The 27,034-nt window shown below is 45.3% G+C and overlaps 3 protein-coding genes across 5 annotated transcripts; 1 reads left to right on the forward strand and 2 right to left on the reverse strand.

Moving 5' to 3' along the window:
* Nucleotides 1-1,138: 1,138 nt before the first annotated feature.
* On the forward strand, nucleotides 1,139-6,780 carry Abhd1 (abhydrolase domain containing 1). Of its 2 annotated transcripts, XM_046441446.2 has the most exons (9): nucleotides 1,140-1,346; nucleotides 4,399-4,559; nucleotides 4,893-5,075; nucleotides 5,256-5,301; nucleotides 5,482-5,594; nucleotides 5,721-5,894; nucleotides 6,078-6,126; nucleotides 6,218-6,383; nucleotides 6,503-6,780. In XM_046441446.2, exons 1-9 carry the CDS (start codon nucleotides 1,233-1,235, stop codon nucleotides 6,712-6,714), a joined length of 1,218 nt encoding a protein of 405 aa, XP_046297402.1. In that variant the 5' UTR covers nucleotides 1,140-1,232; the 3' UTR covers nucleotides 6,715-6,780. The 2 variants fall into 2 exon arrangements, with proteins under 2 accessions (XP_046297403.1, XP_046297402.1); XM_046441447.2 differs by lacking the exon at nucleotides 4,893-5,075 and having other exon boundaries at nucleotides 1,139-1,346.
* Preb (prolactin regulatory element binding) lies at nucleotides 6,732-10,615 on the reverse strand. Of its 2 annotated transcripts, XM_046441444.2 has the most exons (9): nucleotides 10,295-10,612; nucleotides 9,418-9,607; nucleotides 9,015-9,235; nucleotides 8,768-8,848; nucleotides 8,531-8,655; nucleotides 8,160-8,333; nucleotides 7,982-8,054; nucleotides 7,648-7,807; nucleotides 6,732-7,465 (listed from the first exon to the last, which is right to left on the reverse strand). In XM_046441444.2, the coding sequence occupies exons 1-9, from the start codon at nucleotides 10,427-10,429 to the stop codon at nucleotides 7,371-7,373; spliced, it is 1,254 nt and encodes a 417-aa protein (XP_046297400.1). In that variant the 5' UTR covers nucleotides 10,430-10,612; the 3' UTR covers nucleotides 6,732-7,370. The 2 variants fall into 2 exon arrangements, with proteins under 2 accessions (XP_046297400.1, XP_046297401.1); XM_046441445.2 differs by lacking the exon at nucleotides 7,648-7,807 and having other exon boundaries at nucleotides 7,412-7,465; nucleotides 10,295-10,615.
* Nucleotides 10,616-10,763: 148 nt separating this feature from the next.
* Prr30 (proline rich 30) lies at nucleotides 10,764-14,481 on the reverse strand. Its single transcript, XM_046441710.2, has 3 exons — nucleotides 14,023-14,481; nucleotides 13,891-13,942; nucleotides 10,764-13,606 (listed from the first exon to the last, which is right to left on the reverse strand). The coding sequence occupies exon 3, from the start codon at nucleotides 13,249-13,251 to the stop codon at nucleotides 12,028-12,030; it is 1,224 nt and encodes a 407-aa protein (XP_046297666.1). The 5' UTR covers nucleotides 13,252-13,606; nucleotides 13,891-13,942; nucleotides 14,023-14,481; the 3' UTR covers nucleotides 10,764-12,027.
* Nucleotides 14,482-27,034: the final 12,553 nt, after the last annotated feature.

Here is a 27,034-nt window from a genome sequence, read left to right on the forward strand (position 1 = left end):
AGCCTAAGGGATTCTTTAAAAACATAAGTCTGATCTCATCAATCAACCCTTTTTAAACTCCTTTGATGGCTTTCCTCTGCCTTTAAGATAAACTCTAACTTCTTTCTGCAGCTGCTAACCACCTGGTCCTTGGCCACCCTTGTGCTCAGCTACACCAAATATCTTTTGGCTCCCTTAAGAAGTCTCTCACTTATCCCGGAGCTAGCACTCCCACCTCCCACTTGCCTGGGTAACTCCTATTCATTTTTTTGTCCCCTTCCCAATGAAACTTGGGCACCCTCCTCAGTGCCACTATGGCAGCAAGTACTTCCTTTTTCTAGCATCACTCCCTATAGTAGAGGTTCAACCCTGAGGACATATTCGAATCGTTTATATACATTGATACCTGAGATGTTCTTCAGATCAACTCTATTAGAGGTGGGATATGGGCACTGACAGTTTGTACAACTCCCAAGTGATTCTCATCTGCAATCAAGGTAGAAAACCATAGCTCTTCTATGTTGCTTATTACTCTATCCCAATGAAGACAGGATCAGAATCCTTGGGATATCTATATCCAGTGCCTGGTACAGAGTGAATGATGAGTAAAGTATCTTTTGTATGACTACTATTGGCAGGGATTGTATGAGACAACAGAGTGACACTGCAGGAATGACATTAACCTGGGATTTGGATTGCCACCACTGAGCATCAAAATCCGGAGCGCGTAACAGTTTGGGGTTGTCACAGTTGGACAGTGGTTGTACCCTGTGTATGAAGGTCACTGTGAATATACTCTGCATGGCAGGGCAGAATATCCCACAAGGATGGCTGTGCCCAGAGTGTGATTGAGTAATTGGAGAGTTCTGACTAGGATGTTTGATTTTGCTGTTGCAGGGGAAGTTTGAGGAAGGAGCCAGAGATGGCTCGCAAGATGGCAGCAGTGGGAGAGGCTGCTTGTCCTTGAGCTGCACGCTTGTAACCGCGAAGGGGACTTGGGAGGTAAGGAAGAGGGGGCCGGAGGCTATTGGCAAGTCATTGGTGCTGCCTCAGTGAGGGCAGCTACGCAGCTCACTCAGCGCCCTGGCACCGCCTCTCGTCGCTCCATTCCCAGCACAGGCGGGAGGCGGGTCTTTGAAGACCGACCAATGGTGTGAAAGGGGCGGGGCAGACGCCGAACTGCGAGCGGAAGAGGCAAGGTTCAGGATCTGGAGCCGGTCGGGAGCTTGGGAGTTGGGAGCTCCCTACCCAAGATGCTGAGTTCCTCCCTGAGCTCCCAGAACGGCACATGGACAGAGACATTCTCTCTGTTTTTGGCTCTTGGCGTTGCCCTCTACTTGGGCTACTATTGGGCGTGTGTGCTCCAGGTGGGTGCGAGCCCAGCGCTCTGAACGGTGGGTTTGGGGTACTCGGGTGTAGGGAGCCACTTCCAACCGGAATTCGAGCCTTTTGTGAAGAGTTTAATGGTTAGGTCTCGTGCCTCAGGTGAAATTTGCTTTTATCACTTAATGGAGAGTCAGTTCTTTGCCTCCCTAGATTCTCTGCATTCTCCCATGCCAGCTGATCCGGCTGGGCACCATGTGGACAGGCATTTGGGGAAAGGCAGGGTGAAAGACATCCTGAAGTGTCAAAAGAGACGTGCATACTCCGATTTCCTTTTTAGGTGGTCTGGCAGTTTTCTCATTAGCAGCACTGAATGATGGAAACAGGCCTGTGGTTTGTAGGCAATCCCAGGACCACCTCCATCAGCTCAATAAAGGCTCCCTTCCTTTGAGGGCTGTCAGACCTGATGGATAACCTTAACTGTCTATGTACATTCAGCCCTGTATTAAGTTCTCCACATATAGTGTGATGAAAAAGTATCAAGAGGCTGATTTTGATCAATTTGGGGATTTTCTTACTGAAATTTTATAAGTACAGAAAAATCTTTTGATCTTCATTAAAAATCTGTTTCAGCTAGCTGAGTCTCAACAAGAAACCTATTGATTCAAGTCCTTAAAAGAGGCCTATAGGAGCCTGGTGTGGTGGTGCTCACCTGTAATCCCAGTGGCTTAGGAGGCTGAGGCAGGAGAATCACAAATTCCAGGCCAGTCTCAGCAAATTAGTGAGGCCCTGAGAAATTTAGTGAGACCCTGACTCAAATTAAAAAATAAAAAGGATCGGGGATGTGGCTCAGTGGGAAAGGTCTTGTGCCTCATTTGGGTTCAATCCCCAATAATACCCCCCACCCTCCCACACACACAAATGTAAATAAAAGGCCTATAGGAGCTGGGCCCTGTGGCTCTTGCACCTGTTGTCACAGCTGTTGGGGCTAGGACTGAGGCAGGAGGATTGCTTTAGCTCAAGAGTTCAGACCAGCCTGAGCAACATATCAAGACACTATCTTATAAGTTTGCCTGGATGTGTAGATCAGTGGTAGAGTGTGTGTTCTTAGCATGCTTGAGGCCCTGGACTTGATCCTCACCATGGATAATAATAATAAGCCTTCCTTAATAAAAAGTTTAAAATCCCACAGTCTCACAATACTGTTAAGCCTCACCTTACACAGCAGATTTGGAAAGATGGTCAGATCAGACCTGTCCTGAATAAAACATTTTTCTTTGCTTGCATCCAGCCACACAGCAGAGTCCTTATTCTATACTCCAAACCCTTTCTTGATTTCCAGATACTGATGCAAGGAAAGTACCATTCTGGAGAGCCTGAGGACATGGAATTTAGGCTGTCCAGCATGGTAATGGATTAGTACTGATTTATCCACAGCAGCCAATGGCATGTTACTAGGATTGAGTCAATAAACATTTTGCTAGAGATCAAGAGGCTAACTCACATAAGTCAAGCCTGGAAAATAATTTGTTGGTCTTGTTCTCTACTACTGAGCTGTGTGAGGATTTAATAAGTTGATAGCAACTCAAAATCTTGGCAATTAGGAGGTAATATAGTACAGTGACTAAATGGCTCAGTTCTAGAGTCAGAACATCTTGGATTTGAATCTTCAGCTCTGACACAAAGCTGTTGTTTGATCCAGGAGCATGCCTGTAATCCCAGCAGCTCAGGAGGCTGAGGCAGGAGAACCGAGAGTTCAAAGACAGCCTCAGCAAAATTGAGGCACTAAGCAACTCAGTGAGACCCTGTCTCTAAATAAAAATACAAAACAGGGCTGGGGATGTGGCTCAGTGGTCAAGTGCCCCAAGTTTGACTTCTGACAAGTTATTTGACTTTCAGACTCTTCACAGAGAGGGATCATAGAGCTTAAAGAACCATTATGACAATCATAAAATAAAATCATGTAAAGTGCTTTAATAAGCACAATGCCTAGAACATAATGAGCACTCCAGATTTTACCTACAAGTATTACTGTGATACCATAATTATTAATTCTGCCTTGCCTCTTGTTTGCTATGTGACTGGGTAAACCAGATGACCTTTGAGAATCATAACTTCTTCACTTATATCTTATCTCATAAGGTTGGCTTAAACTAGTGCATCTAGCACCCTGTGAGTCATTACTTTTATTCCAGGGTTTAAGGAGCAGGGTCCAAGTCATATCTCCCAAAAGTCACACTATTAACTTGACCTCTCTGGTTTATCTTATCATTTGCCCAGTCCCTTTTGAGCATGTGGATTGTAAGAAAAAGAGGAATCCGAGCAAGTTCCTCCGAAATGCAATTTCTGTTACTGAGGCTGAGGCCTTTTGCCTGTTCCACATACTCCTTCTTAAGCTTTCTATGTGGCTGGGCCTTCATTCACTTGAGGCCTATTCTGAACCAAGCAGGGAAAGCGAAAGTTAGGTCAGTACTCACTAATCTCACCTGCCCCTGTTATCCCATTGCTGTGCTCTTTGTCCTGGCTGGCATGAATAAAAATATTTGTTTACATGAAGACTGTTCTTTCTGTAAAGAAAGGTCTAATAGTAGGTGCCCTGTAGAAAGAAGCCCTTCAACGGTGAGCAGAGACATTAGGAACAACAGGAATAGGCAGATGAGGTACTAAAATCCAGAGGGGCCTATGGCCAGAGGGCACCTCAGGAAGAAGACAGCAAGGAAAAGACTGCCAATGGTGCTACATTTTTTCAGCCCCTACTCACAACCCCAGCTCTTTCTACAGGGGATCAGCTTTATATTACCTGCTGTCTCCCAAGTGGGTTGGGAGCAGGGATAGGCTGAGCGGGGCAGTCAGCACTCAGCTGCAGCAGCTCTGTTTAGGGTCAATTTGGGAGAGGTGACACTCCAGGACTGGGGTTCTGTGGAATTCTGGCTGACTGTTCATGGCCATTTGTGACTAAGATGTGGTAGATATGTCACTTGACAAAGCAGGGTCCGCTAGGCTGATCTCTGGGGAGAAGGGTTACTCACCTCCTGGTACTGGGTGCCTCACAAGCTTGGGGCAAAAATCAAGGAAGATTATGCTATGTAATTACAGAGGCCTCGCCTGGTGGCTGGACCCCAGTTTCTGGCCTTCCTGGAGCAACACTGTCCAATCACTATGGAAATTTTCTACCCCACACTGTGGTGTTTTGAGGGACGGCTACAAACCATCTTTCGAGTCCTCCTACAGTCTCAGCCCCTAGTCCCTTACCAGAGGTAAGAAGGGACAGAATGGGGTGGACATGAAGCTGCGAGTCCCTAGGGGAAACCTATCTACCTCTTTTAAAGGAAGGTAATCTTTGCTCCATTTACCTCAGTGTGTTGAGGGCACAGTGAGATTGAGTAAATGGAAGGGCTCTCTGATTGCACACCACAAGGTAATATTCAATCTCATGCCCCATTCTGGTCAGTCTTATTTTTTACATAAGCATACCTTCAAATGATGCTAGTGGGAAACTCTTGGACATGTAGGTGAGGCAGGGGATGAACTTTTGAAGTACATCAAATCCCTAGTAGTATCTTTGTGTGCCCATCTCTTCCAAACCACAGTGAAGTCCTCCAAACTCCAGATGGAGGCCAGTTCATGCTAGACTGGGCAGAGCAGCCCACCAGCAGTCACTACTCTGATCCTGCCACCCAGCCCATTGTGTTGCTGCTTCCTGGCATCAGTGGCAGTAGCCAAGAGACATACATTTTACACCTGGCAAGCCAAGCTTTAAGGGACGGCTACAGGTAAGGATGGGCACAGTTCAGGAGTTGGGGAGCCTGAGAAGTTGTAATAGGGAGAAGTCAGTCCAATCCTGATGGAGAGCTTTAGGAAGGGAGTCTTAACAGGGGTCTCTTTGAAGACTATCAAAAGGGGAGGGGATCAAAAGGGGAAGGTCTGGTTGATGTACCTATTTATGCCCCCAGAGCTGTCGTATTTAATAACCGGGGCTGCCGTGGGGAAGAACTGCTGGTGAGTACCCTCCTTCCCCATGATGGCTATGTATCTGCTCCCTTTTGAGACACTTGGCCCTGGGGCCCTACCATCCTGCCTACCTACCCTTCCTCCCTTTCCCCACCACCTCCTAAGCCCTTCCATTTTGCTGCCTTCTAGTCTCCTCCCTCCCTGTCCAATAATCCCATTTGCCCTTAGACTCACAGGGCATATTGTGCCAGCAATACTGAAGATCTAGAGACAGTTGTGAACCTCATAAAGCGCCGCTACCCCCAAGCTCCATTGCTGGCTGTGGGCATCTCTTTTGGAGGGTAATGGTTGCCTGGGCTTAAGTCAAAGGCCCAGTCTTCCCTTCTTTCCACCTCCATGTCCTTTCTTTCTCCATCCCAACTCACTTGTGCAAACCTTCTTTCATGGCCCCTTGTCCAATCCTGCAGGATACTGGTGCTGAACTACCTGGCACGAACTGGGAAGGCTGCGGGATTGGTGGCAGGACTGACTCTATCTGCATGCTGGGATTCCTTTGAGACCTCTCACTCCTTGGAGACCCCCCTCAACTCACTGCTCTTCAATGGGCCCCTCACTGCTGGGCTCTGCCAGTTTGTGAACAGGTAGGGAGGGTCTTTGCAAATAGGAGGGAGCAGAAGAGAGGGCAGGACAGCAGATGTGCCAGGCTTTCCCAATACTTGGTCAGTTCTTACCTAGGCTTTCTCATGTATGAGATAGTACAATAGGCTAAAGGCTTTGGGCCATAAGCAGGAGTCAAGATAAACCCTGATTATACTCTTTTCCAGAAATAGAAGGACAATTGAAAACGTGGTGGATGTAGACTTTGTGCTACAGGTATAATCTTTCAACCATCCTCAGCCCCAATATTACTCTACCACTGTCTTCCTCTTCTGTTATCTTAGCCCCTCCTGCCCCTACCACATAGGCCCGCACAATCCGCCAGCTTGATGAGCGCTACACATCTATAGCCTTTGGGTATAAAGACTGTGATGACTATTACCAAGCATCAAGCCCAAGAACCAAGGTCAATGCCATCCAGATCCCTGTGCTCTGCCTCAATGCAGCAGATGACCCCTTCTCCCCAGTCCATGGTGAGTAGCTTGAATCATGAAACCTTAACCTCAGAGAAAGTGGACCATGAGGTACAGGTGGAAAAACTGGGTTCTCATTAAATACCAGGTCCCTAACCTCTTTTCTGACTCCCTCCCAGCCTTACCCCTACAGGCTGCCCAGCGCTCTCCCCAGGTTGCACTGCTCATCACAGCTCGGGGTGGCCACATCGGTTTCATGGAAGGGCTGCTGCCTTGGCAGCACTGCTACATGAACCGCCTCTTGCATCAGTATGCCAGTGCCATCTTCCAGCATCCAGCAGAGCTGACTGACCTAAAGGCACTCCCACCTTCTGGGGACATAAAGAGCTGACAAGAGTACATTTGGGATCTCAGTTCAATCTTCCCTTGTTTATTAAATATCAACTCTTCTTGCCTACTGGGCTGAGGTTCATTTTTCCCTTTCTTCAAGGCCGGGGTAGACCATCCAGGAACTTACTGCTTGTTTAGCCTGGTTGGCTTAGCACTATCCACCTGAACTCAGAGGTTGCTACCTGAGTCCTCTTTTTGCCCTTTCCTGCCTTAACAGTAGGTGCCAGGCCAGTCCTTGTCTCAATAAAGACCAGGGTTATCATTTGAAGGCTGTGAGGGGAGGAGAAACAGATTGTTTCTTTAAGAAGGACGGCAGTACCTCCAGGGTCTTCAGCATCTTCACATGTTCCTGGAGGAGGACAAGCTCAACACTGGAGCCTCTGGTAGACAGAGGGAAGGAGGCAGGTAGTATTTATGATCCAGGCTTTAGACATTAGTGTCTTGGGTGGACCCACAGGTGGTGAATCCAGGGCTCCCAGGACCCAGAATCACACAGGGCCACAACCAAGCTTTAACAGAGAAGGGCAAGCAGGGCCCATCAGTCTCATCAGAGGCAGCTTCAACTATGGATCCAAATGGAGTAATAGGAGTCCAGGCCTCTATTCTGCTCTTGAAGGTGGCAGTGTCCAGGCCCCTGATTCCCAGGGGCTAAAGAGGCTAAAGGAAACCTGGAAAGGCACTCTGGAGCAGCAGGATGGTCACAACAATAAGCCCGACACATAACAGGAGCAGCAGCCACACAGGAACACTCCCTGTGGGTGGAGGTGAGAGAAATGAGCAAAGGGGCTTCAGAGACTGAAGACCAAAACCTTCAACCTGTTAAGGAGGGGGCAGATGGATGGCTATAAACAAAGCAAACAAGCAGCTATTCTCTATGGGTGAGTTTCTGCTACAGCTAAAGGTGGGACAGGAACCCAAACCCCCAATGACTCACGCCTTGAGGGCAACAGGTGCAACTGGCAACGACTGTCCACAGCCACAGAGAACAGGGCAGTTTCATGGGACCCGAGAAGTTCTGGACCACGACCCTTCTCAGGTAGGAAGGCCACATCTGTAACCACAATGCCATGGGCCTCCCTCATGTAATAGAGGCGCTGAAGATAGGAAGAAAAATAGTGAGGGAAAGCCCAGTTAGAAGCGTTCCCTCTGGGAGACATTCTGCCCACCCCCACCAGGCTTCCCCTATGGATGGGCCAGATCCCTTCTGGCACTCAGGGTAGAGTAGCCAACAGTCTTCCCACAGGGCTATGCCAATGTCCACCCATTACCTGAAGAGAGAAAGCTATGTAGATAGCTACAGAGCCAGTGACCGTACCCAGGCCTAGGAAGGTGCCCGAATCACTGTAACAAACAACAAAAGGCTCATTATCTTCAGGAACTCAGGCAGGACTGTTCCCAAACTCCCCCAGGACCCCTCTGCCCAGCCAAGCCACCATTGTCTCATACCTGACACTGAGGCAGGAGATGACTTCATTGCCACAGGGCTTGGTACGAAGAGGCAAGAAGGAAGAACCATCCCAGGCTGTGAGGTAGCAAGGTGGGGGCTGGCGCAGCCGCTTGTGGGGGATCTGCACTGTGAAGAGCCGCAGCCCAGAAGGCTGGTCTGGAACCTGCCCAAACCTAGGAGCCAAGCAAGGGACTATTCAGCTCCTGGGTCGTCTTCTTCAGAGGTTTGTGCACTCCTGTCCCTAATCATGCTGGATGTTAACACCTGGCAAGGCCACACTTCCTCCTCCTCTCATCCTGTCCTCCAGTCTTCCCTCTCCCCCACCATAGCTAGGCTATGCCTCTTTTAGCCACCGTCAGGGTCTTCATACCTGCAGGCCTGGTAGCGGTAAGGCGTGTTAGAAAAGGTAGGTCCATTTTCTTGCCAGTGCAGCTGCATCAGTAGCTGATCCTTCTGCCACACAGAGGCCTTAAGGTCCCAGCCCACAGTTACCAACTAGTTAGGAATAAAGATTCCAGAGATGGCTAGTTAGGGATCTACTTCCTGTGCAAACAGTATAAGCACCTCCTTACTCCTTTCTGCATCCTCTTCCCACACTTCACCTCACCTTGCCATCAGGCCCCAAAGCCAGGTCTTCAATATCCCCTTCATGGGCTTTGAACTCCAGAACTTTCTCCAGGCTGGGTACCTGCAGCCAAGCCACCAACCTGATTAGGCCAGATAGCAAGAGCACTATGATCCTCACCCCTCTTCTTCAATGGCCACTCACAAGTTTCCCAGAACTCATTCAGATTTTTACAATTTTGGTCTTGTTGCAACTACCATTCATCTTCCCTAAACCCCCAAAGTCACACCTTCCAGACACGAACGAAGCCATCTGTTCCTCCAGTGGCAAGCAAGGTGTTATCATGGTTGAAACACACAACTTTCTGCAGTGGATCAGAGCCGAAGTCTGTCTGCACTGCCTGCAAATTCTCAACCTTGAGCTCTCCCCCCTCAGGATGGGTCTCAGCTCCTGATTTCTTTTCTGCTGGGGTTGCCCCCTTCCTTTGTCGAAGCCCTTGCTCCTTGGAACCTGCAACACAAACAGCTTGCCAGGATCCAGCCCTCTGTATTAAATAGAATTGGTTGCTCTCTATATGGCAAGGATTTCTACAGCTTCTAGCTGCTAACATGACCTTATTTGCAGTTTCACTTCTTTAAAGACAAAGATGAAAGTGATCTTATTCATTTAACCCTTTTTCCAAAGCTCCTCACCTGCCTTCTCTGCCTTGTTGTCTTTCTGCTTATGGACCCGGAAACGCAGGAGCTGACAGTGGGCATCCTGCCCTGCTGCAAGGATATCACCCGCCAGTGCCAAGTTCATGGTAGCCCGTGTCTCCGTGTCATGGGAGTGCAGCAGGGAAGCGCTTAGGCGCCCATTAATTTGTTCTAGCTGCAGAAAGTGCTATGAGAGAGGGAACAAGGATGGGCAAATTTCAGGGGTGCCCGGAGCACATGCAAGGCAAACTTCTCTTAGTTCTTACCCTTTTTGATCACTGCACTTTCTAGTTCACAGGGTTTTTTCGAGCTGTTTATCTTTTTTTTTTGGGGGGGGGGGCGGGCTTCCAAATTTGTATAGCAAGCAGGCTGGGATAATTATCTCCAGTTTACAGACAAACAGGGTGGAACTCCAAAAAGTGAAGGAACCGGGGCTGGGGATATAGCTCAGTTGGTAGGGTGCTTGCCTCGCAGGCACAAGACCTTGGGTTCAATCCCTAACACCACACACACACACACACACACAAACACAGAGGGAACCTAGGTAGCCTAAGGGCCAACAGCAGCGCTGGAGTCTGCTACAGGGCAGATCAACAAGAAAAAGCCCGGATAACACCCCTGGAGCCGTTCGCAAGGTGTAGCTTAGGCATTCCTGCCTACCCGGCGGGTGTGCACCTTTTACTCCTCCTTCCGAGTCTCTCAACCGCCTGCTGAGTAAAATTCTCGGTTGAAATTCGCACGGGGGTTCCCGGTATGCCGGGTTTTCCCACCGTAAATGGGCAGGACCCGAAGCTGGGGTGCGGGCCACCCCTGCGGCCCCGGAATTGTCCCCAGCCCGCGGTGTGACCCGGTCCTACTGGCCTCGCGCTCTCACCACTCCATTCTTTATGCCGGTCTTGGCAGCGCCTCCTCCGCCCGCAGCGATGAGCAGGCCCGCGCTGGGGTCTACCTGAAGCGCGTACAACGGGAACGGGGCCCGGTAAAGCTCTGGAGCCCGGCGCCGGCCCATCCCGCCCGCCGCGCGTTCACTGTCAGCCCCGAGGCACCGAGGACATGCCGCGTCCGGACTTCGGCTACTTCCCCGGCCGCTGCTGAACTTAGATCGGTCGCTGGCGGGAGGACTCCCGATCCCTTTCACACCCGCCGGGTTGCGACAACTCTAACCACCCACCACCAGCTATCTCCACTTGGGTCTGACTCTAGCTCGAAGGCGCGCACTGCGCAGGCGCCCTACCCGCGGCTTTCTCTGCGCAGGCGCACAACGTCGGTACGCGTCAGCACTAGCGGGCCGCTGAGCTACAGCAGCGGAATTCCGACACGGATCGGGTTCACCGCTTGCGGTGACCCGCCATCTTTGTGCTGGGCGCGGGAAGCAGCGGAGGCGGGCCTGGAAGAGGCTACCGAGGGTCAATAAGCCTTTAATAAACAAATCCTAGAATTACGACTCTTTACCTGAGGAGTGATCCACCGACTCATACATGCAGCTTTTATCTATTACACCAGGGAGGACGTGATTAGTCCAAGCGCACTGGCTGGAGACCGCTTGCGGCTCTTGCCTCTTATTTGAGGCGACATGGACTTGAAACGAACCTGGCTTCAAATCCCAGATTCACTTACCTCCTAATGTGTGGAAACTGTTCTCCATCCTTACCTTGTCCTATGGTTGGCAGAGTCTTCGATTCCCTTTCTCTGGGCTTCTCATTTGCACTTCTGCAGTGAAGGTGTACCCTAACAAACTTGGGGACAGCTTGGTTCCCTGGAAGGTGTCTTCCTTGCCTGACACCCCACCCTTCTGAGAGTGCCTTCGTTTTTTCTTCTATGTCAGGATCCCTGTGCTCCCCTGCGAATGAACTTTAGGAATGCCCTTCCCGGCCAAGAGAAATGGGCAGTTGCATCCTCATCTCAGAGCCCCAAGTGGAATGGGCTTGGTGACTTCATCTGTGAGGATACCAGTGTCTGGTTCCACAGAGTTGAATTAAAAGTGTGAAGGGCCTGACCGAACCCTTGTGCATCTCAGGACCTAGGGACTTTTGGGTCCCTTCCCCACCTGGGATAGGACACCCGTTGTCCTTGGCCCTTCTATTTCTTTTGACATCCCTGCTTCCTACCCTAGTCTTGTAGGGAACTGGCACCCCTGTAGCTGCAGCCACCCATTCTTTGAGCTCAGAGTTGAATTAAAAGTGTGAAGGGCCTGACCTAGCCTTTGTGCATCTCAGGACCTAGGGACTTTTGGGTCCCTTCCCCACCTGGGATAGGACACCCGTTGTCCTTGGCCCTTCTATTTCTTTTGACATCCCTGCTTCCTACCCTGGCCTTGTAGGGAACTGGCACCCCTTTCTTTGAGCTCAGGACACAAATATAAGTTTCTCAGGGTCAGGCTTTATTGGATACACTGAAGGCTGAATGGGGCTTTAGGTGCCTTGGGTCCTCTTCAGCCAGGAGACAGCAAACTCCATAAGGGGTTTCCAGGGTTCAGGGCAGGAGAACAGACCTGACCTCCAGTCAACCAGCCCTTCAGGGTGTCTCGGGGGCTCCCCGAGATCTGGGGCCTGGTGGGGAGGGTGGGGGTTTGAGGGGGTGCTCCAGGGAGCCTCTGCAGTTCTGGAACTAGGATTGTGACTTTTGGAGAACAGGCTCTGGAGAGGAAGGCCTCTTTGGGGCAGGAGGCAGCTTGGGCTTCAGGGAAGCGGTGGCCTGTTTTGGTGCCTGAGGTGGAGGCCCCGAACACCGGGTGGATCTTGGAGATGGGAGGCCTGCAGACCTGTGGCTCCCGGCCTGCGAGGGTGTGCCTGGGACTGAATTTGCCTGATTCTGAGCCGCTGGGGCTCTGAGCCGCTGAGCTGCTGGGGTCTGGGCTACTGGTGCTTGATGCGGAGGAGCCTGAGTGGCCTTGCCCTGAAGCCCTACTTCTTCCCGCCTTTTTTCTGGCAACAGATGCAAAGCCCTGGCCTGGCCCTGAGGCAGGCGGAGGCCAAAGCCGATGCCTATGCGGAGTGGCCCAGATTCCTGGCCCTGTGCACAGGGCAGTAGCTGGGGGAATGCAAGCAGCCGGGGTCCAGTCCTGTACTTGGTTTTGGGGCAAGAGGGACCGCGGAGTCGCAGGCACACCAGGCATACGGGATACTCCACAACTGGGGCCTGGCCTGTTTTGCCTAGCCACAGGTGCTGCAGAAGCAGAAGCCGAAGGTCGTGGGCGATGCGGCGGTGCCCCAGGTGGACCACCAGGGCCTGGGCCAGGGCCCCTGGGTCCCTGAACTCTGCAGGGTCTTTCTCGCTTGCCACACATCCTCCCACCACCCCAGGGGACTTGGTTTCCCTGTACTGAGGCCAGTGCCATGTCTGCTTGTTAGAGCGGACCCCTGGAGAAGGTAGGCTGGGGGAAGTGAGCGTGGAGCTAGGTAGGTCTTGCTGGCAGGAAGGAGTCTGATAACCGGAGCGGGGAGAGTTGTGTGGCTGGGAAGGAGAGGAGGAGCGGGTCAGAGGAGGAGATGGGTAGAGCTGTTGGTTGGAGGGGGAGGAGGACTGTGGAAAGGCAATAGTGCCGTAGCTCTGGTGAAAGAAAGTGGGGGAACTTGGGAGGGGAGAGGAGTAGGGGTGTGGAGCAAAGTCAGAATTTGACTCAGAAGAGTAGGAATGGAGGCCAGGACTAGGGGACAGTGGAGAAGGGGAGAAAGGGAAATAGGACTGTGTGGAAGAGGAGAAAGGTGGGTAGGGAGAGAGAGGCTGTAGGTTTCGGGTAGAGGAGTCCACAAGTTGAGAAAGGCCCTGCGGGGGGCGCCCAGGGGGCACTGCGTTCTGTAGCAGCACCCGGTCCTTATTTTGAGGCAACATTGCCTTGAATCCAACAGGGACTGGGGCCACGAGACCAAGGACAGAGACCTAGCAGAATCAGGACAAGGGTCTCTGAGGCTAGTTGTGGCTGAGAATCAAGGAAGCCTTCTGTGTGCAGTGTGGCTCCAGCCTGATGTTGCTGTGGGCATTGGCAGCAGGAGGAGACACTGAGCTCTCTGGCACCGGGTCTCGAGGTGCTCAGCGGGGAGCCTAGGTTTAAGCTTGGCTTCTCACTTCTTTGCAGTCAGCCATTGACGAGGGATGTATGGGAATGAGAAATCAGAGCTGCCTTTTGGGAACTGAGGGGCAGCGGTGACTCTCTGGATGGAGCAGAGGAAGACACAGCTCATAGGATCTGCAGAGAAGGAGACAGAGCCCATGATATGGGGTATTGGTCCATTTCTGGCTCTGCATCTGGTGAAAGAAAGTTGCGGGGCCAAGCTTCAGGCTGGACTTACCAAGACCCTAAGTCTTTGTCACCTTTAGAGATGGAAGAACTGACAAAATACTCCCAGGGAGGTAAGAAATTGGGAGGAAAAGATGAGGGAGGAGAGAGAGAGAGGGGTGGGAGTTGGAGAAGGAGACGACTTTGGGGATGGGAACTGAGTGGAGTGTATTCTGGTTCTCTTGAGTTCTTACCAATGAGGATTCCTCTGGGCTGTTTCACAAGACACTTCAGCAAAGAGGGGACCTGGGAGAGAGAGGAGTTATCAAATGGTGAAAGGGCAATACACCTTCCTCTGCCTCCAGCATCTATCACCTTAAACTCACCCAGAATTCTGTCTGAATGTTGCCCTCAGTCCTCCTTCAGCCAGGCAGAGGTCTTCTGGTTACAGGGTTTTGTCCTCCTAATCCTGACTCAGAGATTCTGTAAGCATCCTGGTTTCCTGACAATCTGGTTCTCCTGACCGCTGGTCGCTGCTAATGCTGATGTCCTTTAGCTCAGCCTGGCCCTGGCTGAGATGGCTTACCACGCCCAGCAGCAGCAGCACTGGGGCCAGCTGGTAAAAGCCTCTGGGAGACTGGGACTTTGTCTAAGGGGCGGCGTTGCCGCCCCCAATGGGAGCTAGAGGCCCCATTCCCTAGGGATAGTTCTGCCTGGTATCAAATGCCTATGTCACAAAGGTCAGATGCTGACATCATAGAATCCTCTCCTCAAAACTCTGGGCTCTTCTCTCTCAGAGATCATGCAAAGGCTGGCCCCTGACAAAAAGTGTTAAGCAGGCAAAATATTTTGGTGTACTCAGTTTCCCCTTTACACTCCACCCCCGCAACCCCTCCCTGCCCATATACTTTACCCCTTTCGCCACTTCCTCGGTTAATTGTTCTCCCCACCTAGAAGCTATCTGATTAATTGTTCTCCCCACCTAGAGACTATCTGGGAGGAGCCCTCCCTTCTACTTGCTATTTTCCTTTGCTTTCTGAGGAGTGGCTCATACTCCATATCTTTCCCCCTCTAGGATCTACTTATTCTATGTTTTAAAAACCATTTCAGGGCTGGGGTTGTGGCTCAGTGATAGAGCATTTGCTTCGCACATGTGAGGCACTGGGTTCAATTTTCAGCACTACATAAAAACAAACATTTGAAGATATTGTGTACACATGTAACTTTCTCATTTGAAGATTTTGTGTACACATATAACTAAAAAATCATTTAAAAATATTTAATTTACACCTTTATTTAGATGTCATTCACATAGTATCCATCCATTTAACTCATGCAATTCAGTGTATTCTAGCATAGTCTCAGGATTTTACAACCATTGTCACAATCTAATTTTAGAACATCTTTATTCCCCACCCCCAAAGAAATCCCATATCCATTAATAGTCACTCACTATTTCTTACTGTCCTCAGCTCCTGAAAGCCCCAAATCTACTTTCTGTTCCTATGGATTTGTATATTCAAGACATTTTATATAAGCAAACTTTTCTGTCTGGCTTCTTTCATTTAGCATGTTTGAAAGGTTTGTTTATGTTGTATTATGTGTAATTACTTTATTTCTTTTATTGTCAAATAATATTTCTTTGTATGGATAGATCATACATTGTTTGTATATATTTGTTGTTTCTACTCTAGCAATCACAAATAATACTACTATAAATATTCTTGTAAAAATTTTGTGTGGACAGGTATTTTTGTTTTTTTGAGTCTATAACTAGAAACAAAATGACTGAGTCAGATGGTGAAGCTGTATTTAACATTATGAGGAAAGGTACCTAACCATCTTCCAAAATGACTGTGATATTTTTTGATCCCACCAGCAAAGTATGAATGATCTAATATCAACATACATTATTGCCTGTCCTTTTGATTTTAGCAATCCAAGTGGGTGTGAAGTGGTATCATATTATGGTTTTGATTTGCATTTTCCTAATGACTAATCTTATCTTTTCATGTGCTTCTGGGCTATTTATATTCAAATCTTTTGCTTATTTTTAGGGGTTTTTTTTGGTCCTATTGTTGAATTATAAGGTTCTTCTATATTCTGTATACAGGTCCCTTATAGGATATACAATTTACAATTATTTTTTCTAATTCTGTGAGTCCTTTTTACTTTCTTAATGGGTTATCTTTTTACTTTCTCATTTGATGAACATTTTTAAAAAATTTTTGTTTATTATTTTTATATTTTGTGGTACCTGAAATTAAACCCAGAAATTAAATATGCTAGGCAAGCACTCTACCACTGAATCACCCAGCCACTCACAAAAGTTTTTAAATTTGATGAACTCTAATTTATCTATTTTGTTTTTTGTTCTGCCCTTGGGGTCTTATCTAAGAAACCATCACTTAACCCAAGGTTAAGTGATTTGCTTTGTTTTTTTCTAAGCTTTTTATAATTTTAGCTCTCACATTTAGGTCTTGACAAAGATTCTTTGATTGGCCAAATTTTAGTCAGGCTTCTGAATCTTCTAGTCTCATCTGTTCACTTCCTTATAAAATCCAACTTTAGCAAAGAACCTTGCTAAATAAGTTTAGCTAGACTCTCCCCTCTCCTTGATATCTGATCATCCTGACTATTTGGTCACTTGAATATCTCCTCACCTTCCATCATACTCCAGGTGATGTCTAGTCATCCTTGCCTGTCTTCATCAAGAATCCTGTGAGGATGGTTTAGCCAGAATTCCCTATTCCTGATGTTTCCTCTTAGTAATTTTCCCTCTGCTTACCCCACACTGTGCTTTGACTATAAATCACCACTTGCTGTATTGGAAGTTGAGTCCCAAATACTTTCTCCACTGCAAGTCCTCATTACAATGGTGTCTATACCTGTAACAGTGGTCCTGATTAAAGTCTTCCTTTCTGTGTTTTAACAGTATCATTGAATAATTTTTTCTTTAACAGTCTATGACCCATTTGTATTAATTGCTTTATATAGTGAAAGGTAGGGGTCCAACTTCATTCTTTTGCAAGTGGATATTCAGTTGTTCAAACACAATTTGTTGAAAATATTATTCTCTCCCCATTGAATGTCTTGGCATACTTGTCAAATATCAGTTGACTATTAAATTAGTTTCTTGGTGTACCTGTACCAATTTACTTGATATTCAGTGACTTAAATAACAAATTCATCATTTTACAGTTCTGTAGATTAGAAGTCTAACATGGGTCTCATTGGGCTAAAATTGCAATGGCGGGTCTGCATTCCATTCTGGCAGCTCTAAGGGAGAATCCATTTCCTTGTCTGCTATGGCTTCTAGAGTTTGCCCGTTGTGATGGTTTAAATAAATACGTAAAAGGATTTCCTCCAAAGGTTCATGTGCTGGAAGCTTGGTTCCCAGTTTGGCAATATTGAGGTGGTAAAACTTTTAAGAGGTGGGACCTCTTAAAAAGGTAATTAGGTCATGGGGGAAAGGGATTCATACTGGTCTTGTGGAGTAAGTGAGTTCTTACCAGAGTAGGTTGTAGTAAAAAGACTAAGCTTGACCCCTGAATTTCTGTAGGCTTCCTGTATTACCATGTATTTTCTTCTGCATGTGTTTTTACCATTATGATTTTATCTTCCATGAGCCCCTTACCAGACACGAAACGGATGGGATCACCCAATCTTGGACCTACAGTCTCCAAAGCTGGGAGCTCAATATTCCTCTTATCTCTATGAGGTATCCAGATTCAGGTATTTTGTTATTGCCATAGAAAGTGAACTAAGACACCCACATTCCTTGATTTGTGATTCCCCTCTCACATCTTCAAAGCCAGCACCATATCTCTGTTTGTTCTTTTATAGTCACATCTCCCTCTCCCTCTAACTCAAACTCTTCTGCCTCTCTCTTCAACGTTTAAGGACACTTGTAATTACAATGGGCAAAGCCAGATTATGAGGGATAATTTTGTGTGTATGTGTGTGTGGTACTGGGAATTGAATCCAGGGGTGCTTTACCACTGAGCTATCACCAGCTCTTTTTATTTTTATTTTGAGAAAGGGTCTTGCTAAGATGCTGAGGCTGGCCTCAAACTTGAGACACTCTTGCCTCAACCTCCCGAGTTGCTGGGGCCACTGGCATAGCAGAAGGATAAGCTCTTATAAGTCAGTTTATTAGCAACCTTAATTTTTCCTTCCCACATAACCGAATATATTCACAGGTTCTAGGGATAAAAACTTGGAACTTTTTGGGTGGTAGTGGTGGGGCTATTATTCTGCTTAAATCTAGGGGTTTATTTCTGGACTCTCAATTAAATTTCACTGATCATATTTGTGGTACTGGACACTGAACCCAAGATCTCAAACATGTAAGGCAAGCACTCTACCACTAAGTTACTTGGCCCTTTTTAAATTTTCATTTTGAGACAGGGTCTTGCTGAATTGCCCAATGTGGCCTGGAATGTGAGCCTTCTGCTTCAACCTCCAGAATAGCTAGGATTACAAGCATGTGTCACAGAACCTTGCTCTATCGATCTTTGTGTCTGTCTTTAAGCCAGTATTTCACTGTCTTAATTCCTGTGGCTTTGTGGTAGGTTTTGAAATTGGGAAATGTGAGTCTTCTAACTTTGCTCTTCTTTTTAAAGATTGTTTTATCTATTATGGATCCCTTGCATTTCCATAATAATTTAAGAATCAACACGTCAATTTCCACACACACACACACACACACACACACGAAACAAAAAACTAACAAAAACCAGCTAGGATCTTGGTAGCTATACAATGAATCTATATATTTCTTTGGGGAATATTGCTATAAGAACAATGTTAAATATTCTAATTTGTGAATATGAGATGTTTCCATTTTTTTACATCTTTAATTTCTTTTGATGTTTTATAGTTTTCAGTGTACAGATCTTGAACTTTTGTTAAATTTTTTTCTAAGTATGATATTATTATTATTTTTTAAATGTTTATTTCTTTAGTTTTAGGTGGACACAGTATCTTTATTTTACATTTATGTGGTGCTGAGAATCGAACCCACTGCCTCACGCACGCTAGGTGTACGCGCTACCACTTGAGCCACATCCCCAGCCCATAAGTATGCTATTATTGTTGTTATTATTTTCTTTCATTTTTGGGGGGGTGGGTAGGTACCAGGGATTGAACTCAGGGCACTCGGCCACTGAGCCACATCCCCAGCCTATTTTGTATTTAATTAGAGATAGGGTCTCACTGAGTTGCTAATTAGCACCTTGCCGTTGCTCAGGCTGGCTTTGAACTCACAATCCTCCTGTCTCAGTCTCCCGAGCTGCTGGGATTACAGGCGTGCACCACCATGTCCAGCTATTATTTTCTTTTTACATTATTATAAGTGAAATCATTTTCTTAATTTCATGTTTTGGATTGTTTATTGATAGCATGTAGAAATATAATTTATTTTTGTATATTGATTTTGTATTGCTGATCTTATTAGTTTGAATGATTTTTAAAATAGATTCCTTGTGGTTTTCTAGATATAGAACCATGTTATCTGTGAAAATTGCTGAAAGATTGAAGGGTTAATGTCATTAATAAAAATTCTTTTTTTTTTTTTTGGTACTGGGGATCGAACCCAAGGATACTTAAGCACCGAATCATATCCCCAGCCCTTTTTTAGGGTCTCACTGAATTGCTTGGTGCCTTGCTAGGTTATTGAGGCTGGCTTTGAACTTGTGATCCTCCTGCCTCAGCCTCCCAAACTGCTGAGAATACAGGTGTATACCACCATGCCTGACTTAAATAAAAATTCTTAATACTACTTCTTCTCCACTTTGTAGTAAATCTGAATTCAGACTATCCTGGAGAAGACCACACTACCTGGTTTCCAATGCCAAGGTTTGCCCTCAACGGGAATATGTATGTAAGTGAGGCAGTGATCATGGTGCCCAAAAAGGAGGCTTTGCTGATGTGGGTATTTCTAATGGTCTCTTTGCATGTATTCCCTGAAGCTTTCTCATCCAGGGCAATTTCTCATAGTAGAATTAGGAATGGCATGGCTTGTGTAAAATGGGAGAGGGGCACTTATGAGAGGGTGGGTGATAGGGAAAGCAAGCTGGGCAAAATTTCAGTCACATTAGTTTTAAGAAGGAAAGAATATGGAATTGGAGGCCTGGGCTTGGGACCTGGAAGGTTACCTGGGACTTGGGACTTTTAGTGCTAAAACCAAAATAGTTCCAGATAAAACTAGGACAATTGGTCACCCTAAAACTTGAGCCCTTTTGGAAAGCATTTATGCTCTAGGGATATGAGGACCTCAATTTGAAAATTATTCATGTCCATGACATAATAAATATTTGTTGTCTTTAGTGATAGGAATGTCTTTTATTATCAATAACGAGCCCTTTCAACCACACCTGAATGTGTGACTGTTGGTCAGCCTTGAGATAGCATCAGGATGGTGGTTTGTAGCCAGAGGAAACAACCATGTGATTCATAGGGTGATTTTCAGCTCTACTTTCTGATCTCTGGGGAGGAGAGAGGGACTTGAGATGCATTCAGTCACCAATGGCCAATAATTTAATCCACTATACCTATGCAATGAAATCTTCTGACCTAAACACTGGGGTTCAGAGAATTTCTGGACTGGTGAACGCATTGAGGTGCTGGGAGGATTGTGTTCCCAGACACAGCATGGAAGTGTGCCTCAGTGGCCCCTGACTAAAGAAAAGATACAAGCAGCCCATGACCTGGTCAAACAACAGTTAGCGGAAGGACATATACAACCTTCTGTATCTCCCCATAATACTCCCATTTTTGTCATCAAAAAGAAATCTGGTAAATGGAGATTATTGCAAGATTTAAGAGCCATTAATAATGAGATGGTTATTATGGGACCTGCTCAGTCAGGGATTCCTCAGTTGTCTGCTTTGCCAAAAACCTGGTATGTTTTAGTTATAGATATTAAAGATTGTTTTTTTTTCAATTCCAATTCATCCTGAGGATAGTCCACATTTTGCATTTCCTATCCCTGCACTGAATCATGAAGGTCCTGATCAGAGATATGAATGGAAAGTACTCCCTCAAGGGATGGCTAACAGCCCAACTATGTGTCAAATTTATGTTAACAAAGTAATCCAGCCACTTCAAAATCAAAATCCTGAACTACAAATATTTCACTATATGGATGATGTATTATTAGCACACAAAGCTAAAAACACATTGCTAGAATGTTGTGCCACACTTACAAACTTATTAAAAAATTATAATCTAGAGATAGCAATAGATAAAGTACAATTAAATTTTCCAATTAATTATTTAGGAGTTCTATTATCCTCAACCATGGTCCGTCCACCAAAAATTCAAATACGAGTAGATCAACTCAAATCACTTAACGACTTTCAAAAGTTATTAGGAGACATAAATAAGGCCTTATTTAGGTATACCAACAGGAGAGTTGGGACCTTTATTTGATATCCTAAAAGGTCTATCAGATCCAAATTCACCCCGAATGTTAAGGTCTGAAGCAAGAAAGGCATTAAAAATCATTGAAAGATATATGGAAAATATGCATTTGGATAGAATTGATATAAGTTTGCCTTTATTATTTATTGTACTACCAACAAAAAATATTCCTACAGGAGTATTTTGGCAAGAAGGTCCATTATTATGGATACATTTATCTTATTCTCCTAACACTATTCTTACTAGGTATCCTGAGGCTGTAGGACAATTAATACTCAAAGGAATAAAAGCAGCAAAGGGAGTGTTTGGAATTTCTCCCAATAAAATTATTACTCCATATACTATGGATCAAATTGATGAGTTAGCTAATGAGTTAAATACTTGGGCAATAATCATGTGCAAATCTAATGTTTCATTTGATAACCACTTACCATCTAATCCTTTATTGTCTTTTTGGTCATCGCATCCTGTAATTTTTCCAAAAATGACAAGAAAAACACCTATCATGAATGCTCCAAATATATTCACTGATGGGTCAAATAATGGTACAGCAGCAATAGTTACACCTGATCAAACTTTTACATTTTTAGTACCCAAACAATCAACTCAAAAGGTAGAGCTTAATGCAGTATTACAAGCTTTTGTGATGTTTAAAGATTCTGTATTTAATTTATTTTCCGATAGTCAGTATATAGTTAATGCTATAGTATCCCTTGAAGATGCTGGTAGGATTTCCCCTTCCTCTACTGTTTTCTCTTTGCTTTCCACTATTCAAAGTCTAATCTGGGACAGAAAAGATCCATTCTTTATAGGACATATCAGGGCACATACAGGATTGCCTGGAGCCCTTAGTTTGGGCAATGATTTAGCAGATAAAACTACACATTACATACATATTTTCTCTACACTAGAAGAAGCTATAAATTTTCATAAAAGGTTCCATGTCAATGCTAATACTTTACAAAAGCGTTTTAAAATAACTAAGGAACAAGATAGACAAATAATAAAACAATGTCAAAATTGTGTGACCTTTTTACCACAAGTTAATCTTAGAGTCAATCCTAGAGGATTGATACCTAACCATACTTGACAGATGGACATCACACACTTGCCAGAATTTGGAAAATTAAAATATTTGCATGTTACAGTTGATACTTCTTCTGGATTTTTGATGGGCTCCCTTCATGCTGGAGAAAAAACTAAAGATGTTATAGCTCATTGCTTACAAAATTTTGCCACTGTGGGCATTCCAAAACAGTTAAAAACAGATAATGCCCCTGGTTATACTTCTACCTCTTTTAAACAATTTTGCTCATCATTTGGCATTACTCATATAACAGGAATCCCATACAATCCACAGGGACAAGGCATAGTTGAAAGAGCTCATCAAACTATTAAAATGTACTTATTAAAGCAAAAAGATGGAATTGGGAAGGGGTATATATTCCCCAAAGATAAACTTAAAATAACCCTTTTTACTCTAAACTTTTTAAATTTGGATTCATCAGGACTTAGTGCTGTGGAAAGGCATATGTGTCCAAAAAATGTGCATAAGCCCAAGGTACTTTGGAAGGATATTCTAACAGGACAATGGAAAGGTCCTGACCCAGTAATTGTCTGGAGTCGGGGGTCTGTATGTGTGTTTCCACAGGGAGAACAGCAGCCGATTTGGATTCCAGAGAGATTAACCAAGGTCCTGACCCAGTGATTGTCTGGAGTCGGGGGCCTGTTTGTGTGTTTCCACAGGGAGAACAGCAGGTTTGAGAATGGCATTCATTAGCCCAATGTCTCCCTCTACGGCATCGTGGGCAAATACCTGGTATTCTACTCCTTTGATACCTAGTTTTGTTAAACCCTCCTCCAATGGGACAATTCCTTTTAAAATGTCCTGTTTGTTCACAATTGTAGCATGTTCTTGGCCTGGCATCTAAAGCCTGTTTTACTGCAGCTGCCACGACTTGCTCTTGTTCATTAATGTCTCTACATAATTTAATATATGTGTTTAAATCTTCATGTTTCCATGGTCTAATGATATCTCTGCACAAACGATTCGCTTGCTCATAAGCCAGATGTTTTAGTAATGGCATTGCTTGTTCTGTATTTCCAAAAACTCTGGTAGCTGTTTGAGTAAGCCTATCTACAAATTCAGCATAAGGTTCATTAGCTCCTTGTATTACCTTAGATAATTGACCTTGTAAACCTCCATGTCCTTGTAAAGTCTTCCATGCCTTAATTGCATCTACAGCAATTTGTGCATATACACCAAGTGTGCATCTCTTCCATTTTGCAGTTCCTGAAATGTGTCCTTTATGATAAACTGGAAAACAAATAAAATGTTTTCCTGAGTTCTTTGAGCTGTTATTATCAATTTATCCAACTTGTGGAAGTTTTATATTTATAGCCTTTATCCAGAATAACAGGTAGCCTGGGACTTGAAACTATCATCTGATGTGGGGGCAGTCTTATGGGACTTTGGGCCCCTTTAACTTGTGTGATCTGATGCAAACTCAGGTAGATGGTGTCAGAATTTAATTGAATTTTTGGATACCTGGTTGGTGTCTAGAGAACTGAAGAAACTGTACAGAGAACATCATACATTTGGTGTCAGAAATATTGGAAGGAATAGAACCTCTTGTTGTCCCAGTGAAAAATGTCTAGGGTAACTCCAGTTCACACCAACTACTGCTTCCCCCGCTTCGTATTATTTACTATTTGTGTTGTAAAATTTTGTTGATCAAGTGAATGGAAGTTCTCTCAGCATTTGGCATGCAGGTTGTAAATGTGAGATTATAATGCAGTTGTTTCATTTTGCTAGTTGTTTCCTGTTGATGTTATCTATCACTCTTCTCACCCCACACCCATCTTGAGGTTTAAGAACACTGTGTTCTATTTCTTTTAAATTCTGTGTGTAGCACACTCTACCCAGAAACCTGAAAATGACTGAGGACTGATGAGTGGATGGGTTCATTGATAGTAGTCTATGAGAATTTGACCACTGCCACTTTTCATTTTCTTTTCCTTTCTTTTCTATTTGAGTTGAACATTATGATATGGTGGGGAGAGGAAAGTAGGGGCAGGTCCCTGAGTCTTTTTGGAGAAATTATATATATAAGACAGGTGCCAGACAATTACAGATAGGTAAATATTAAGAAAGGCAAAACCGATCAATTCTAGAATTTCAAACCAGCAAATGTCTAGATGCTTTTCCCAAAATTTTCTATGAGATTATTAAACTGTGCACAAGCTCTTAGAAAACAAATGAGTAATCACAATGGCCGGAGTGGATTCAAGTAAAACAACCTGGAGAGAACATGCAGCCATATAGAAGTGGCATATACGCTGTGTCTTGGGGGAAGGCAGTAGTCTTAGTTCACTTTGTGCTGCTGACAGAATACTCGAGACTGGTTTATTTATAAAGAACAGAACAACAGAGCAAAGTTATTTGTTATTTCTTCCTTATTTTGTTTTGGAGGGAGGGTACTGGGGGTTGAACTCAGGGTTACTTTACCTCTGAGCTACATCCCCAGCTTTTCCTTTTTTGGGGGGGATAGAGTCTCGCTAAGTTGCTGAGGTTGGCCTGGAACTTGCAGTCCTCCTGCCTCAGCCACCCCAGTTGCTGGGATTGCAGATGTATGGTACTGTGCCTAGCAGAAAACAAAGTTATTTCCTATAGTCCTGGAGCTGGGAAGGTCCAAGGCAAGGGGCTATCATCTGGCAAGGGCTTTCTTGCTGCATTATCCCATGGCAAAGGGTGGAAGGGTAACAGTGCATATGTGTTTCAGAGAGGGAGAGAAGGAAAGGAAGAGAGAGAGAGAGAGAGAGAGAGAGAGAGAGAGACAGAGAGAGAGAACGAACCCAAGACAAGGCTGAGCTTCTTTATAACAAGTAAGCTCACTCCATGATAATGACATTAATCTATTCATGAGGGCTCTGCTGCCACTTAAAAGTCTCACCTCACACACTGTTGCATTGGGCATTAAGTTTCCAATGTATAAACCTTGGGGGGCCACATTCAAATCATAGCAGCAGTTGTATCTGACCATTCACCTTCCAGGATTAGAAATGTGCTCTTGGTCATGCTGACTAAAACCCAATAGCCTGAGGTAAAGTGCCAGAATGCAGTTGATAAATTGACTCCAAAAAGAGACTCAGAAAGGAAATAATTAGCAGATTTTTCTCCCTATAGTTATTTGGGAAGTTAAAATGTAATCAGCATTTGCGTGTGTGTGTGTGTGTGTGTGTGTGTTTTCATGCATGCATTGAACTCACGAGGCTTAATCACTGAGCCCAATCCCCAGCCCATTTTTAAATTGCTTAGGGCTTCACCAAGTTGCTGAGACTGGCTTTGAACTTTCGATCCTCCTGCCTCAGCCTCCCACACCATTGGGATTACAGGTGTGTACCACCACGCCTGGCTAGCATGCACATTTTTTATTTACCATGTGAATCACAGTTCCAGGAACTGACTTGCTGCCTTCAATATATCAGTGTTTTCATATCGTATAGCTAGAGCTATCTGCGAGACAGAATGATACTTCATGCAGGATCCTAGAACAAGACAAGCTGAGGAAGTAATAAACTAATAACACTAAGTGAAAAGTGTTTATTCTATTTGTCTCAACGGAAATATACAAATCCCATTGGAGAGCTCTCATGAATAGTGCTGGGATGAGTATCACCAGTTTTGCTTCTGTGACTCTTCTTCCTCTTCCCAATTTGACTGACACATTTTCTTTTTTTTAATATTTATTTTTTAGTTGTAGTTGGACACAATATGACTTATTTATTTTTATGTGGTGCTGAGGATTGAACCCAGGGTCCCACACATGTGAGGTGAGCACTCTACCGCTGAGCCACAACCTCAGCCCCACCCCCAACACATTCTTTTGAACCAGCCACTCTGGAGCCTCGCTGTGTGAAAACTGAAATGTGCACACTTGAACTCCATCACAATGAGTTGCTTTTGCAGCTCATCATTGTCATTTAACTTATCCCCAGCTGCTGGTAGGCACCTAAACATGGTCCTTAATTATTTACCATATAAAGCTCCCCACATTCCTTTTATTTCCTACTTTGTAAATGAGTTTTTTAGCCTGAGGATTATAATAATCTTTATGAACTTTTATCTTATCAAGTCTTTTGACAGAATATCTTGGTGTGATTGTGAACAAGAAGGATGAACATGGGTCAGTGGGTCAAACCCTTTTTCAAAGGGACCTCCACTTAAATAGTGTCTGAGGGTTTTTTGTACCAAACATAGATGACCACTCCTGGAAGATTGGACCCAAGTTCTGGGGTGGAGATGATCCTGTCTGGCATCCCTTCATCTCCACTCCTCAGTGGACAGTCAACCCCACACCTAAATAGGACATGTGCCTGCCTTTTCCTTAGCCTGTCATAGTGGAGCTGATGGTGCAGGACTGAAACAACCAAGAAGGAATGGGGTGCTGTGGTACACACCTATAATCCCAGCAACTCCTGAGGATGAAGCAGGAGGAGCTCAAGTTTGAGGCCAGTCTCAATAACTGTCTCAAAGAGAAAAAAGGGACTGGGGATGTAGCTCAGTGGTAAAGTTGCCCTGGGTTCAATTCCAGTACCAATGAAATGAAGAAGAAAGAACCCAAAAGAAGGAAGCTTGCTATCATTGCTAGAGGCCACAGTGAAAGCCAGAAGGTCCAGCTTCCCATGAGTTGGACCACACCTGAACCTTCCTCTCATGAAGTAGCTATGCCTGCCAACTTGAGAAGAGAATGCATGATACCAAAGCTGTGCTTTCACTGCTCTGCTGCCTGTGTTCTCCAGGAAGCTCACTCAGTCCAGTTGAGAGAATGTGCCCTGCTGTATTCATGCCCTGGAGACTAGAGGCAAAGCCCCAGGCTGAGACAAAGTTCTTACAGAGAACTTTATATCAAAGACCACTTCCCAGAGCCACCCACACACAGGCATCATGTGGCATTATGCCAGTAGAGAGAG

This window comes from Marmota monax, unplaced genomic scaffold (genome assembly GCF_021218885.2).
Source record: "Marmota monax isolate L192 unplaced genomic scaffold, Marmota_monax_Labrador192_F-V1.1 WCK01_AAM20220418_F8-fsc00010, whole genome shotgun sequence".
Lineage (NCBI taxonomy): Eukaryota > Metazoa > Chordata > Mammalia > Rodentia > Sciuridae > Marmota > Marmota monax.